The following is a 16,658-nucleotide window of genomic DNA, read 5'->3' on the forward strand; positions in this document are numbered from 1 at the left end:
TTTAGCCATGGCGGCCATCTTGGTTGGTTGACCAGGTCATGCCACACATTTTTAAACTAGATACCCCAATGATGATTGTGGCCAAGTTTGGTTTAATTTGGCCCAGTGGTTTCAGAGGAGAAGATTTTTGTAATAGATTACTAAGATTTACGAAAAATGGTTCAAAATTGACTATAAAGGGCAATAACTCCTAAAGGGGTCAACTGACCATTTCAGTCATGTTGACTTATTTGTAAATCTTACTTTGCTGAACATTATTGCTGTTTACAGTTTATCTTTATCTATAATAATATTCAAGATAAATAACCAAAAACAGCAAAATTTCCTTAAAATTACCAATTCAGGGGCAGCAACCCAACAACAGGTTGTCCAATTCATCTGTAAATTTCAGGGCAGATAGATCTTGACCTGATAATCAATTTTACTACAGTCAGATTTGCTCTAAATGCTTTGGTTTTTGAGTTATAAGCCAAAAACTGAATTTTACCCCTATGTTCTATTTTTAGCTGTAGCGGCCATCTTGGTTGGTTGGCCGGGTCACGCCACACATTTTTTAAACTAGATACCCCAATTGTGATTGTGGCCAAGTTTGGTTTAATTTGGCCCAGTAGTTTCAGAGAAGAAGATTTTTGTAAAAGATTACTAAGATTTACGAAAAATGGTTAAATATTGACTATAAAGGGCAATAACTCCTAAAGGGGTCAACTGACAATTTCAGTCATGTTGACTTATTTGTAAATCTTACTTTGCTGAACATTATTGCTGTTTACAGTTTATCTCTATCTATAATAATATTCAAGATAATAACCAAAAACAGCAAAATTTCCTTAAAATTACCAATTCAGGGGCAGCAACCCAACAACGGGTTGTCCGATTCATCTGAAAATTGCAGGGCAGATTGATCTTGACCTGATAAACAATTTTACCCCATGTCAGATTTGCTCTAAATGCTTTGATTTTTGAGTTATAAGCCAAAAACTGCATTTTACCCCTATGTTCTATTTTTAGCCATGGCGGCCATCTTGGTTGGTTGGCCGGGTCACGCCACACATTTTTTAAACTAGATACCCCAATGATGATTGTGACCAAGTTTGGTTTAATTTGGCCCAGTAGTTTCAGAGGAGAAGATTTTTGTAAAAGTTAACGACGACGGACGACGACGACGGACGACGGACGACGGACAATGGACGCCGGACGCAAAGTGATGGGAAAAGCTCACTTGGCCCTTCGGGCCAGGTGAGCTAAAATAAATACAAAACTTATCTTTTTTTCATAATGAATATATATATATATATATAGGTTTACAGTCTTAAACTCAGAGAATAAAATAATTATAAAGAACTATTTTTCATTGACAACTTTTCACAGGGGCCTCATGGAGGAGTTACAAGATTGTTAGCTAAAGTTGTTTCACTGTTTAGGTTGAAAATGTAAAATCACATGACAACTTTCTATGCATCTGCAGAATATTTCACAAGGCCAAATAAGAAAATACAATGATTTAAATAGATGTCCACTTAAAAAAAATTTGGCTACACTTTTATATTTTGACCCCCCTCACACTGTTGAAAACCTACAATTAGTTGGTGTCCCCCATAAGTTCATATTTTCATGGAGACGACATGCAAAGATTTCTGTTGTTTACACATGACTTTTGTGTATAAAATGATATCAGGAAAAAGAACCATCTCTGACCTAAATTTTGGGTAATACATATGTTGAGATTTGTTCTATGTTAATTACTAAATCAGCAGTAGGTCTGAATTATTATAAGCTTTGTTATTCTGTCCTAATGACTAAGAGTACCTAGGTTTAGCTTTGCCTGTCCAATCTAGAAGTCTTGCCAGTAAAACGTTCATCTGTTCTAAAGATTGACATAGTGGTAGATTCTGTACAATGTAACCATACAACAAAAGGTATGATCCTTCTTCCAAAGCTACTGTCAGGTAATCATCAATGTCAAGGTCAGGTACTTGGATTGCAGCCAAAACATGGTCCCATCCACCTCCTGTTTGTTTATCATGCCCTTTAAAACAAGTTGTAAATAATCTTATCATAGATACTATGATTGAATTTTGTATTTATGCCAGATAGGCTTTTGTCTACAAAAGACTCATCAGTGACGATCGAAGAAAAATAGTTAAAACGGCCAAATAAAGTACGAAGTTGAAGACGATTAGAATTGAAACTTTCTAATTTGATGATTAATACAATTTTTTTCATTTACAGTATGATTCTAGTGAGAGGAATCTCATATACTGGTAAACAGTAAGCAAGCAAACATTGTTTTCATTTCAAAATTCTAAATCTATTAAAACTGATGAAAATCTTATAATATGCTGAGGAAACAACAGATTTTTATCAAATCACCTTTAGGAAATATAAAGCTTCCAGATTTTATATAAAAAAAGGCAAAAGATCAAAATCAGCAAATAGACTTATTTTGTGGTGAACTACCAAAAAAATGAATGCACTTTTAAGTCATGGTTATAGCTACAAGTATATTACCTCCTACAAAATAAGCTTGGATACATTCCTCAATAATCTGGACCATATGCCTGTGTGATGCCAGACATCGTGAGGCACTCCTCACACATGGTAACAGTAATATACTACTGGGTGATGACTCTAACCACTGTATTATAGTTGTCACAACAACAGATTGGTTACTAGGGTTACAGTTGTTAAGTAATGATAATACTTCCTTCATGAGATCTAAGCATTCCTCTTGTTGTATTCTTGAATCAACAACTGTAAAAATAAATTGTAAACACAGTTGTTAAAATTTTGATTCTATTTTTATTCAAATTTTCTTCACAACATTTCTTTCTCATAGATTAATACAACTAAGAAATAATGGAGTTTGTTAAAATAGATGTGTAAGATTAACAAGAAAGCTCCACCCCAGCTAAATTTCAAAAATCTATGATTCTGTTAAAAAGTATGACATACATTTTGAGAGCAAAATACAAACTTGCTCTTTTATTCAGCATTATAATGATTATACACTCATGAACCAAAAAGTCACTCAATATTTACAGACTGAACAGTGTGGACAAGTACAACTATCTATTGTTGAATACCATCTGTTAAATTCTAAATCTTGTGATTTTTTGTGTCATTGGTGTTGCTGTCTTATGGAATGTCTCATTGACCATACCCCAATCTTCTTTTATCAACATGACCACAACTACCTCTGTATTTCTAAACAATAAGATTTAGGATTATAAGAACATACCACTAGCCACAACTGTTTCAATGTCAGTCATCAAGTTCAAGATTACAGTTGTGATAGATTCCATACTAATTTCATTATCGTATGTACACTGGCAGATTAATTGGACATAACTATGGACATAACATTGTCTTTTGATAGCCATATCTGATGTCCAATTACTGGATGACTGGACATTAAAATCAGAGGCAGCTTTTAATAGCCTGAAAATATACAGATTAATGTATCTAAATTTGAAAAGATTTCATTAAAGCATTTTCGTATTAATGAACGAACACTGTTTGGCAACTAACCTGTCCCAAATCAAGCACCATAAAATTTCAGCAATCTACCAAATTTTGAATTACGTGTATTATAACAATTAGTGACAATGTTTTAAAAATGTTCGGAGTCTGGGTGATTGCCCATAAACCTGTCTGCTATGAGGTAGATTTTTCTTTTTTGTACAATAGTCCCCCAAAAAATAGTGCCCATGTGAAGGTATTTGACCTTTTTAAGCACACGAGATCACCCCAGTTTGGGGTTCTTGTTGCTCAGTCTTTAGTTTTCTCTGTTGTGTTTTTTTTACAATTGTTTGTCTGTTGGTCTTAGTCCAAAGGTGAAAGAAGAGAACCTTTCTACAATGAATTATCAAGGAGGAACATTTGTTTTACATACCTAAGTCTCAATGTGACAGTAAAAGACCTTTTTACTCTGATTTATTAAGGTTACATTTTTTATCTTACCTTAGTCCTAAGGTGACAGTAGATGACCTTTCTGCTATGAGGTACTTAGGATCACACATTTGTAGGTACCAGTTGAAGGCATGACGATAATTATCAGATGTTAACTTTATCCAGTTATAATTAATAGCCGACACAATCTTCGGCTCCAAAGCAGGGATCTTAAATAAATACATCTTATGCTTGTATTAATTAATTCAGTAGCTACATATGAAGACTAATCTACGTTAATTTCACATATATCAGAATTATCCTATTATTCAGAAAATGATGGTATTATCGAAAGATATCAAAGATATCCCATTCTATAAAAATTGCTCCCTGACCTGTAGTAAATTAGATTAAGACTGGAACACAAACTTAAACTCTCACTAGAACACACCTGTATATCGCGGGTCCGTGACTGAATTAAAGTATATAACTATGCGCAAGCCTTATTTTAGTATTAGTATTGTCATCTGATAAAGTCATGCTGATTATAAGATACACAGTTTTCTCTGCTTTCAAATCATAAATCTTTCTGTTTGAACCCGTCGAACTGGAACTTATCAATTATTGATAATATTAATTATTTGGAAAACAAAAGGTCCTGGAATGGAGTATTTTTTAAACAACAGCATTGTCCTATATTAGTTATAAATATTGAATTCTTTGAATTGCTGTTTTACGTCATGTCCGCTAACAAATTGAAAACTGTACCTATACGCCTTATTTTAGTCCAGATTTTTAGTATTCGTATTGTTATCTTAGAAAGTCTAACTGATCAAAATACCACAATAGGTAACAATTTGAAAATTAAGTAGTGTCTACCCTGTTATTATGACCCGTGTAATACTATATAGCATATTAATCCTGAATACACCGTTTGGTGGTGCGCCTGTCAGATGTGGAACGTACAGATAAGGTAATCGGTAACAGGTGAATATACTATTGGTATCGGTATCGGACTCGACCCGGAACTTCTTAATTATTGGCAATATTAATTACGTGGAAAACAAAAGGGCCTGGAGTGGTGTAATTTTTAATCTACACCTTTGTACTATATTAGTTATACATGTATATAAAGTTGAATTCTTTGATTCGTCGTTTTTACGTGATGACGGCTGACAAAATGGACCTCGTAATTTTAGTATTATAGATTCATGTATAAAATGTAGGCATGGTGATGAAAATTGTATGGTCCTTGGTTACTACAATGTATTTCTAAACATGTTCTTCTGATATTCCTCTACAACTTGAAAAAAACATTGCTCAAACCTAAAAAAATATGTTTAAGTCATAATACTGAATTTATTTGTTTTATATTTTCGCATTGCAGCCTTTTATAGCCGACTATATAGTGTATTTTTTTATTGTTGAATGCCGTACAGTTGCCTTTAATCCATCCACCTCATATGTTGTGTCCTTAGCTAAGATAGTTGAATAGCTGGTTCATTGGCAATAATACCACATCTTCTATTTTTATACCAAGGAAGTAATGTTACAGGTACATGTATTAGTTGTCTAGGATAAATACCTCAATATGTTTCTGTTCACCAAAACACTGTACAAGCAGTATGAGTGTGGAAGACAAAGCTAAACTTTCATCTTGGAAGACTTGTTGGTATACTTGTAATATCTCGGCCCAGTCTAATTCACATACTATATGTGCCAATAAGTCAAATCCTTCATTACATTTCAACTCTTTGAATTGAATCATTGATTGTAAGACATAATTGTCTGGTTTTAAGTGTTTCCATGGTAACTGGCTCAGGACAGATGTATATACATTAATGATATGTGGTGGTGAAAGTTTATGACATAAAACTCCAGCATAATACATCCAGACCTTTCCTAAGGTGTTTGGTTGATATGGAGGGATCAAATCTACAAACAAACAAAAGAATATAGTACATGTACTTATAAACTATAGCTGTTGAGAAAATGATTAGCCTGTAGATTTCTGAATTACAGGTTTTGAAGATTTGCATACTTTACCATATTTTTGGAAGGGTATTAATATTAATTTGATTTGATTAACCCCTGAATCCATGAACATGCCTTAAATACCATTTGTATACACAGCAGTCAGTAAGTAAACCTAAGAAAAGGTAGTGAACAATCACAAAAATGATAGAAAAGACATCTGGTTGACACTGTGTAAATATATCTGAAATATATCTGAAGAAAACACAAATTTATTTTATTAATCCTTTTCTTACCTGCAAAACAGGTAAAAACTTGTTCAAAGACTGTCACAGCAGATTCTACCATTTTTGTTCCTGACTCTACATCTGACTGTATCCATGGTAACAGTTGTGTTTTTTCATTCTGTATTGTCTGTATCCATGGAGCATAGGTATGTACAATAGTCTGCCAAACCGTATCTAGAGCTAAAATAAAACATTATATGCACCCTTAATATTACAGTATATGATTTGATTTTAAAATATTAAACATTAATTTAAACAAGAGTGCACACGCTGAAATGTCTCGCCTTCTATACTAATCATTGATATTATGTTGATAGTCCTAAGTATAAAGCTAAGCTTTATTACAACTGTCACATAAACTTAACATTAACCAAGATAACTAAACAAAGACCAATGAACCTTGAAAAAGAGGTCCAGGTCAGATGAACCATGCCAGGCAGACAGGTACAGCTAACAATGCTTCTATACAACATATATAGTTGACACATTACTTATAGTTTAAGAAAAATAGACCAAAACACAAAAACTTAACACTGTGCAATGAACCGTGAAAATGAGGTCACGGTTAAATAAAACCTGCTCGACTGACATAAAGATCATAAAATATTTCCATACACCAAATATAGTTGACCTATGGCATATAGCATTAGATAAAAAGACCAAAACTCAAAAACTTAACTTTGACCACTGAACCATGAAAATGAGGTCAAGGTCACATGACATCTGCCCGCTAGACATGTACACTTAACAATCATTCCATACAACAAATATAGTAGACCTATTGCATATGGTATGAGAAAAACAGACCAAAACACAAAAATTTAATTATAACCACTGAACCATGAAAATGAGGTCAAGGTCAGATGACACCTGACAGTTGGACATGTACACCTTACAGTCCTTCCATACACCGAATATACTAGCCCTATTGCTTATAGTATCTGAGATATGGACTTGACCACCAAAACTTAACCTTGTTCACTGATCCATGAAATGAGGTCGAGGTCAAGTGAAAACTGTCTGACAGACACGAGGACCTTGCAAGGTACGCACATAACAAATATAGTTATCCTATTACTTATAATAAGAGAGAATTCAACATTACAAAAAATTTGAACTTTTTTTTCAAGTGGTCACTGAACCATGAAAATGAGGTCAAGGACATTGGACATGTGACTGACGGAAACTTCGTAACATGAAGCATCTATATACAAAGTATGAAGCATCCAGGTCTTCCACCTTCTAAAATATAAAGCTTTTAAGAAGTGAGCTAACGCCGCCGCCGTAGCCGCCGGATCACTATCCCTATGTCGAGCTTTCTGCAACAAAAGTTGCAGGCTCGACAAAATTTACATCAATCATACCACATTTTATTTTTATTTAATCTTATAATTGTTAAAAATGTTCTAGCAAATAGTTAACAACTAACTTTCAATTCAATCATGATTAAAGAAAATAACACAAAAATTAAAATAAAGATCCATTTTGGACTTATACAAACTTTTCCATCCCTTCTCCATTCAAGATGGTGACCTTTTTAGACAGAGTCTGATATTAGAATAAATTAAATAAATTAGACCTACCACTGATTGGATTCATGTCTGACATGTTAGGAAGTATCTTATGCATCAGACAGAGTAGGAGATCACGTATCAGGTTCCTGATCTCATCAATATACCGAGCTAAACAGGGATACAGACCAAATGCACTATTATCTGCCACTAATAGACGACTCTGTAGGAAAAAGTCTCCTAGCTGGTGCAACACTGTTCTAATCTGAAATAATAAGCTTGATTCTCATAAGATGAACTACAGACATCAAATGAGTAGGTAAACAATTGACTTAAATAAAAATGTCTCATTAAGATTTTTATTATATTTTTCTAAAGAGTGCAAGTCATTACAATGTAAAATCAAATCTTTTTTTTTTTTTTTTTTTTTTTTTTTTTAAAGATTATGCAATTAATGTTGGCATCACATTTCAACATATGATACCAGATACAGTTAACTCTCGTTGTCTCGAACTCGGTTGACTCGAAATTTCGGATGAGTCGAAGTTTTCACGTGGTCCCGAGCTTTATTCCATACAAAAGTATGTAATTCGACTCCTGATGAGTCGAAATTGGATGAGTCGAAATTGGATGAGTCGAAATTGGATGAGTCGAAATTTCGGTTGAGTCGAACTAAATCTACGGTCCCAAGGTTAACAAAAGCATTCAAAATTCATTTTTTATCTCGAACTAATAAACATATGTCAAAACATGACCTCCGGGATTTAAATGGATTGAATAGTTAATCTGACAATACACGTGTAATTAAATTTCCGGTCATTGACCACAGTATTGATTTATGACATGCTATTTCCATGAGTGTTTACCTAAGATTATCTTTTATAGAATTTTGATAAATAATTAGTGATACATTGTTAATGTTCATGAAAAAGTATTTAAAATGTTTACAAAACAATTAATTTGTGATTTCCACTAATGAGTTTGGGTGTGTATAAAGTGAGGATTATGGCTTCCGTTGATGATCACCTAGAAACTACTCAAACGGCGTCTTTGATCTTGTTATATTTTCTTTTGAAAAGAAAGAGTGAGATAAAACAAAATGAATAGAAATCAAAATTTTCTTAAATCTTTTGTATCCGAGAATAAACAATTTTGTCAGCTATAACTGACCTGAATAACGAAACTATCGATTGGAATTTACACTCTTGGAAAAGCCATAGGATTTTTTTTTAATTGAAACAATTGAATAAGTAAAAATAATGTCATTATAATAATAAAAGACTGTGACATACAAATACATCGATCTGATACTAGAATATCGATCCCCTTGCCATATTCACCCGGATTTATTTTAGCTTTACCAAGCTAAGCAAGAGTTGTGTCTCTTAGATTGTCGAACTTCCGGTGTTCGTTTGAGTCGAACTACGTGTATCTCGAAATATTTCTCTGGTCCGGCTGACTTCGACATAACGAGAGTCGACTGTATAATGATGTTTTACCCATTACACTTAAGATAAATTATTGAACTAGTAAGTGTACTTATAGTAACTCACTAATGACACTAATGATTTTGTTTGTTTACAATTATAGTGAAATATTTGTCTTGATGTGTTTTGATATGTTCGTGTTTAATTCCTTTTTACATTCTAAACAATTATTAAGTATTTGCATTTATATCTGAATTGTTTTCTTAAAGAATTTTAAAAAAAAGAAAGAAAACCTTGACCTAGAATCAGTAACATGCTGTGATATTTGATTCTTAACTGTCAAATTTGTTGTATGAAGTCAATGAAAAGACTTTGCCAAACCACGAAATCATATATCCATGCATCAATAAATTCAACTTACTTGATCGATGGATCAATGAAATAACATATTCGATCATTGGAGAAATTAATTTTAAATAGCCTAATCAATGGATCACTGAATTTAACTTAACTAATAAATGGATTTATGACTTTTACTAACCTGATCAATGGACAATACTGTCATTTTCTGTGTTTCATTACTTCCTTCTTCTACATTTACTTCAAATATACATTTGTTCAGGATCTGCCAACAGTTCTCGTGTAATGCCTGGTCAACAGAACCTGGTATAAGTAGAGTAATTGCGTTTGAGATCCTTGTACAGATAACTAGTCACTATCATCAAATTAACATTCAAAACATTTGAAATACATTTTAACTACATGCTTGAGTTTTCTTTTACTTAGATATAAGCATATCTTTGTTCATAGTGTTAACTTAAGTAGATTTCTTTTATAATCATAACTACCACATAAATAATGAAGTGTGTAACCTATAGAATCTTAAAACAATTAGTGAAATTTCATGATGAATACTAGAACTAAAAATAAATGTTGAAAAAAATGAGGAAGTAGTGAAGGGAGGTAAGGCAATATTGGCCTATTTCTAAATACACCACTACCAACAAATGTGTTATGTTATACACAAGTCTGTGATGAAAGTTATCAGATAAGTCTTTTAAAAAAGTCTTATTCATTATACACTAATTTTCTAAATAGATATAAAACATTACAAACCATCTATACTGATAATATATATATATATATATATATATATATATATATATATATATATATATATATATATATATATATATATTCATAGTAAAATGAAAATAAATCTACACAAGCTTAACCTTCACTAAATAAAACCAGCAGGCAAATGCAGACTGAAATACTTTTTGATACTGAAGGAAAAGTATTATAATATAAATGTTTATGTATATCTTTGTGGGTACACCTTTAATGACAATTATTTATTACTGACCTTTTAGTACGAGGCCCAGGACATCATTCAGATTACATGGAAAATGGAAGTTCAACAAAGACTTCAAGTGACTACAATATAGCTGAAATAAAATCATAATTATTAACTGATTATTTCATTACATATTTATTCTCATTTAGCAAAATTAAGGCATATTTTCTTCTGTTACACTATTATAGTAATATAAGATAAGATCACTGAATTTCAAACAGATTAAAGGGGCACTAGCTACGAGATATATAAAAAATCTAAAGTTTGATTTTTTTCTGTTCAATCAATAATGAAAGTGAAATAGTGAAATAACAATTCGTTTTTTGCAGCCAAAAAGGTTCAATTTTGTCAAATTACGCTAAGAAACATTGATATTTAGTAATTCACTTGCAAGTGAATGAGTCGACCTCTTTAAATCCGTATTCATGTGAACTTCAATTTAACCCCTAGCTAGAGATTGACAACGCATGCATTGTACGTGTACTGGTTATTTAAAGAAAAAGAATGTCAACAATGAAAGTGAAACTACGTTAAATCATTTGATTACTAATTTGATGCACATAAAATCATTCTTGTAGGGTTAAAAACAATGAGAAACATCTATTTTTAATCTATAAAATAAAATCAAGCAGACCTATAAAAATCAAATTGCACGTGTTGGTTTAATCTATTCATATCTTTATTTATGTTTACATCGCTTATATGGTCATCTGAGGTCAAATCGATAAGTAATTAGATGGCGTCTGGACTAAAATACACACGAAACGAACCTATATATTATCTACCCCATGCTCTGTAAACTGTTTATTTTAGACTTTTGATAGTTTGGATAAATGTTTTACATTGTTATAAATCAAATATGAGAATTTGAGTCAAATCGGTGACCATGAATTTGACAGCTAGTGACCCTTTAAAAGTTAAAAAGCAGAAATAATTTGAGGACAAATGCACAAGCTGATAACTATAGGCCTTCACTCTGATTAATCAGCTAGGCCCTTATAAAAGATCAAACACTAATTATCTTAGAGTGGTATTATCAGACTTGTTAGGCACAATAAGAAATACTAGCTGTTTCTACTTGTAATGATTCTAAACTCTAATTGCACATAAATCTCAACGTCATAAGTAGCGTGACGTTACAATACATACATAGCGGTACCTCGAACGTCTAATGAACACAGTCCTGAACATCCTGGGGGCCCGCGAATGATAATTTAAGCAATAAATAAAGAAAAATTCTTAAAATGAAATAACTATTGTCTCTCAAATGAAATAAAACTTTAACTATTTACACTTAAACAGTCTATGTTTTACGGAACGGTTGAATCCAACTTTTGATTTTCTCCTTGGCATCAGTTTTTTCTAGAATGTCCTCATTTAGTTTTTGTAGTGTCTCTTGTTTCTTCAACAGATTGTTCACAATTTTAGTTAACTCTTCAGTGTTCACGGGCTCATCTCCGTCATCTCGGATGTCCTCAAACTTCTTCAAAAGTCGGGAAATAACACTTCTGTGTCCTGCACGTATGGAACGTAGTTTGGAACTCATCTTGGTCCTTCGGCACCAATATCTTAGAGTGGTATTATCAGACTTGTTAGGCACAATAAGAAATACTAGCTGTTTCTACTTGTAATGATTCTAAACTCTAATTGCACATAAATCTCAACGTCATAAGTAGCGTGACGTTACAATACATACATAGCGGTACCGCGAACGTCTAATGAACACAGTCCTGAGCACTAATTAATATCCCCTTTATACATTTTTTATTATAATTAATTTTTAAATTAACATTTTTTATATATCCCCATAACTGTTTTTTTCCAGTACAGTCATAGTGTGATTGACATCTAGCAAAATCTTGGTCTCAACTGGTGCTAGGAGCTACCTTATACATGCCTAGTGGTGAGAATGTTTTGCACAATGTCCACTGTGATGAGGAAGAACAATTAAAAGACAATACCCATGATTTTGTTTATTTCATGTGTATGTATTGATTTTATGTATGTATTTATCAGAGTTGTACAAAAATCGAACATGTAAAAATGTTGTTTGTTTACAGTTGACTAGTGTTGGGTTAATTACAGAAAGGTTGGTTTGATTGGGATATTGAGTTCATGCATGAGTGAACTCAGGTGGTTTTAAGTCATTCGAGCCATTACAGTCAAAGTGTACAGTAGCATTTTGCCAAATAAATAATATCATTAAATATATTATTTATTTTCAGATTTGTAGACCACTAGTATGGGGAAACCAGTACATGTACAAGCTGCTTATTACCTGTGTATTTACAGAAACTTTCCACAATATTATACTCATATTTATAATAAAATGTGGGCTTGTCTCTGCAAGTGGCATCTCCCATGTAAGAGTTTGTTGTAATTTGATAAATATTTTATGTTCGTTTGAGTTTACAAATTAGAATTTAAAATGAATTAATACATGTACCGGTACACCATATCCTTTCTTTTTCATTTTGTTATTTGCTTTTGTTTAAAACCAAAAGAACTTTTTTCATGATGAAAACTTACTGCAAAGACCAAGCTGTGAGGTTTGTCTGGATCTATACCACAGCTGTACAGGGCTATACCCAAGACATCTATCAGTCGTTTCATCTCAATCTGAGCTGGATTGATGGTCGACAGCCATAATGGTATGTCAAACTAAAAATAGATATTAATAATAGACATTATAACCATTCAGTGTTGACAACTTGACATATTCAATTTTATGTAGACTGTACTGAAAGGATTTCCATAGTGTATGTTATTGCCTAGTAAAAGCACATTGGAACCTTTTTCAACTTCAATAAAGTTTGTTATTACTAAAAGCAGTTACATATATAAAACTTTTTTTATCAGTTTATTGACTGTTTAACAATAAATTCTTAAAAGATACACAGTATAAAAGTTCCCAGTTACAACTCTCATCACAGGGATACAGGTACTAATGAAAAACAATATGATTGATGTAAACTGTGTGAATCTTGTTTCCAGATCCTACATTTTGAAATATTTGTAAATTTCATGAATAAATAGGTTTAAACTACAAAATGCAACATTTTTTGTTTTTTTGTTTTACCAATACAATGATTATGTTGGTACACAAAATTTAGTTTTAATGGAAGACTACTTATCATATACTAAATGTCACATTTTAAGTGTTCAGATACATTAACTTTTATTTTAGTGGATAATTACTCATCAATTGATCAGGTGCTCCTGAATTGGAGGAAGATTCTCAAAACAGAATTTTACAGAAAAATGAAAAGAATTGTTTCTCTCCCCAATCTCATGTATCCCCACCGCCTTTGTTTACTTTGAAAGTTATTGACCTACAAATTAAAGTATTGCATGTTGATGTTTGAATCATCTACAGCAAACATAATTATGTTTAAATTAAACAAATACCAATTTTTAATTAGTGCACAAACTCTGAGAATGATTTAAATAACCAGTGAACAATATCCCTGCTTCTGCGTAGTGTGGCATTCCAACAATGATGTCACTATAAAATATAATGTAGGTTGGATATATTTAGAATATCTCGTCATACTGTTTTTCCGAATTGTAAAAGAAACGTAAATAGTTTAAAGGAGAGTTTAGGATACGATAATTTCGCGAGAAACAGAAAGGAAATGTGTAAAAAAGTGTTTAAAGTCAATCTATTCATTTGTGTGTCTCCTTCTCATCAATCTCAGTAAGATTCACTGGGGGTTTTCCACACTATAAAAACAAAATGAATGACCTGAAGGGATGTCACTCTGGTCAACCACATAGGGGATTGACAGCTTGAACTGTCTTTCCCCAAAAAGGCAGTTTTTTCTTTCTTATCTTTATTCAAATTTGTAAAAATCATCACTACAATAACAAGTTTACCTTGGTTAGAAGAACAAATACAAGATCAGGATTATCTCTCTTGAGAATCTGTACTAGTTTTTCATACATTGTCACATAGATCCTCGGACTATTCAGAGGAATAAAATGTGGTGATATGAGACCAGCAAGGCGTGGAGAGTCCAAAGAAAATTGAAGAATATTCTCTGTCTGAGAAGGATCTTTTTGCATAAACTCCTGAAAGATAAGAAACATTGTGATCATTCAACAAAAGAGAACCTAACATCTTGTTTATTCATGGATAACTACAGAAAACAAGAGCATAACCTGCAATCAAAAATGTTGCTGGTACAAAATGTATATTTTTCTTATATTAAAATATACTGAAGTCAAGTCACATAATGAATGTCTGCTAGTCATCAAAAATATCTTTCTAAGCTCAGTGGCCACAGATAATAAATTACAAACAGATTGAAAATAATATGAATGTCCATAGTTAAATGAAATATCATTTATGCCTACCATTCCTAGTAAATCTATACAAGATGAGTAGAACTGTCGTGCTGGTGGGTAGAATTGTATATCATCGTTTATAGACTCAGCTAACTGGAAAAACAGGGTACAGACAGTATCGTTCAATCTAGAGACTTTCATATCATCGGTTGAAGATCTAAACAGCTTTACTAGCATACTGAAACCAAAAATTACCGCAAAGTTTAAAGAGTGAAATGCTGAAATGATATTTTTGAGCTAAATTAACCAGGTGCTCTGCAGGGTGCAGCTTTATATGAACGCAGAGGTTGAACCCTGAACAGTTGGAGTAAGTATGGACACATCATTCAGGCTTGATACAGCTCTGAATTTGGATTCTGATCAAATTTTTGACATAATATGGGTTTCTGGCACAAAATAAATGTCAAGATCTTACAAATCTATTTCACAATATTGTGCAATTAAAGTTTTCTTCTTCAAACTTTTCAAAAATTTGGAATTTGAAAAATTTGGAAAAAAATAAAAGTGAAAACTACTACTCCCCCCCTTCCCCCACCCACACCACCCCACCCCGTTTTATTTTGCAATTAGGCCAAAACCTGACATTTATTTATAAATAATTTACAAGTAGTGTCAGGGAGGTAAATCCAATCATACCCAACATTGTATGTTAAATGTTTTTGAATTACCTCCCTTTCACTGCTTTTAAATTGTCTTAAATGTCCATTGACCAGATAAAACCTAGTTTTCCCCTTTTTTTCCCCCTAATTCCAAAACATTTTGAGTCATAACCCCCCAAAGTCAAAACTAACCATCCCTTCATGGTATAAAACTTGTGGTATAATTTCAGAAAGAATCATACACTGGAACATAAGTTATTGTTTGAAAACTACAAAAATGCTTATTTTGGGCCCCCTTTTTGGACCCTAATTCCTAAACTATTGGGACCATAAACCCCAAAATTAATCCCAACCTTCCTTTAGTGGTATTGAACCTTCTTGTAAAAATTTATAAAGATGCATTTACTAAAACTAAAGTTATTGTCTGGACACTAAATGTGTCTTCGGACAACGACACTGCAGACGACAACGCAGACAACATGATAGCATTATACGATGCCAAAATTTTTGCGGTCGTATAAAAATTGCAAATTTTGTCGAAACAATACCAGATATTGTCCAGAATCAGATAAAAATAGGAACTTAAAGAATTACTAAAACATAAGACATCTTGAAAGTATTGAGTGATACTAACTTGAATTAATTCTTTATGTATTAAGTATGAATTATTGTCATATAATTCTTAATCAGTAGAATATGAAAATATGTATTTGAAAGAATTCTCCAGGAGAATTTATGCAAGTATAAAAGTCTTACGTTAGTGCATTTTCCATGTGGACAACAGCAACACAAATATTAACAGGAGGTGGGTTTTGTCCTTCTATCAACAACTGTTTATATTCTGCGCGGTTCTCATCTATTTGGCGTTGAACATTCTCGTCTCTGGCTTTTTCTCTGATCTATTGAGAATAAATGTCAATATATCTTTAAATATCTCATAAGATCCATTCCCACTTATTTCTCTTCATGATTTTATTTTGATGTCATGGCTCTAATTCAACAAACCAAAAAAAACTGTCAACATGTAGACACATTTATCCAGCATTGAAACAAAACAGGGATTGACAGTTTAATGAATAGTGTTATTTCAGTGCAAAGATCCCACATATCAATTATCTTTTATAATGTATCAGATAAAAAATAAATGGAGAATGTGTCCCCATGGACACAGATGATGCCCCAGCTTGCATACAACTTTATATGGGGACATAACTCAAGAATGATAAAGGGACACTACCTAAATTTATACTTGATCTGAGTTTTGTGGT

The 16,658-nt window shown here is 32.5% G+C and overlaps 1 protein-coding gene across 1 annotated transcript in view; it reads right to left on the bottom strand.

Annotated features, from left to right (window-relative positions):
* LOC143046052 (ectopic P granules protein 5 homolog) overlaps window positions 1-16,658 on the bottom strand; it is a 53,612-nt gene that overhangs the window by 3,910 nt on the left and 33,044 nt on the right. The window contains exons 31-43 of the mRNA XM_076219024.1: window positions 16,147-16,289; window positions 14,801-14,969; window positions 14,321-14,515; window positions 12,974-13,105; window positions 10,454-10,535; window positions 9,629-9,750; window positions 7,733-7,925; window positions 6,159-6,329; window positions 5,474-5,823; window positions 3,961-4,118; window positions 3,239-3,438; window positions 2,509-2,751; window positions 1,807-2,026 (exon numbers count right to left, since the gene is read on the bottom strand). Of these exons, the coding sequence (XP_076075139.1) occupies window positions 1,807-2,026; window positions 2,509-2,751; window positions 3,239-3,438; window positions 3,961-4,118; window positions 5,474-5,823; window positions 6,159-6,329; window positions 7,733-7,925; window positions 9,629-9,750; window positions 10,454-10,535; window positions 12,974-13,105; window positions 14,321-14,515; window positions 14,801-14,969; window positions 16,147-16,289 (2,378 nt within the window). The remainder of the gene's footprint in view (window positions 1-1,806; window positions 2,027-2,508; window positions 2,752-3,238; window positions 3,439-3,960; window positions 4,119-5,473; window positions 5,824-6,158; window positions 6,330-7,732; window positions 7,926-9,628; window positions 9,751-10,453; window positions 10,536-12,973; window positions 13,106-14,320; window positions 14,516-14,800; window positions 14,970-16,146; window positions 16,290-16,658) is intronic.

This window comes from Mytilus galloprovincialis, chromosome 1, assembly GCF_965363235.1.
Source record: "Mytilus galloprovincialis chromosome 1, xbMytGall1.hap1.1, whole genome shotgun sequence".
NCBI lineage: Eukaryota > Metazoa > Mollusca > Bivalvia > Mytilida > Mytilidae > Mytilus > Mytilus galloprovincialis.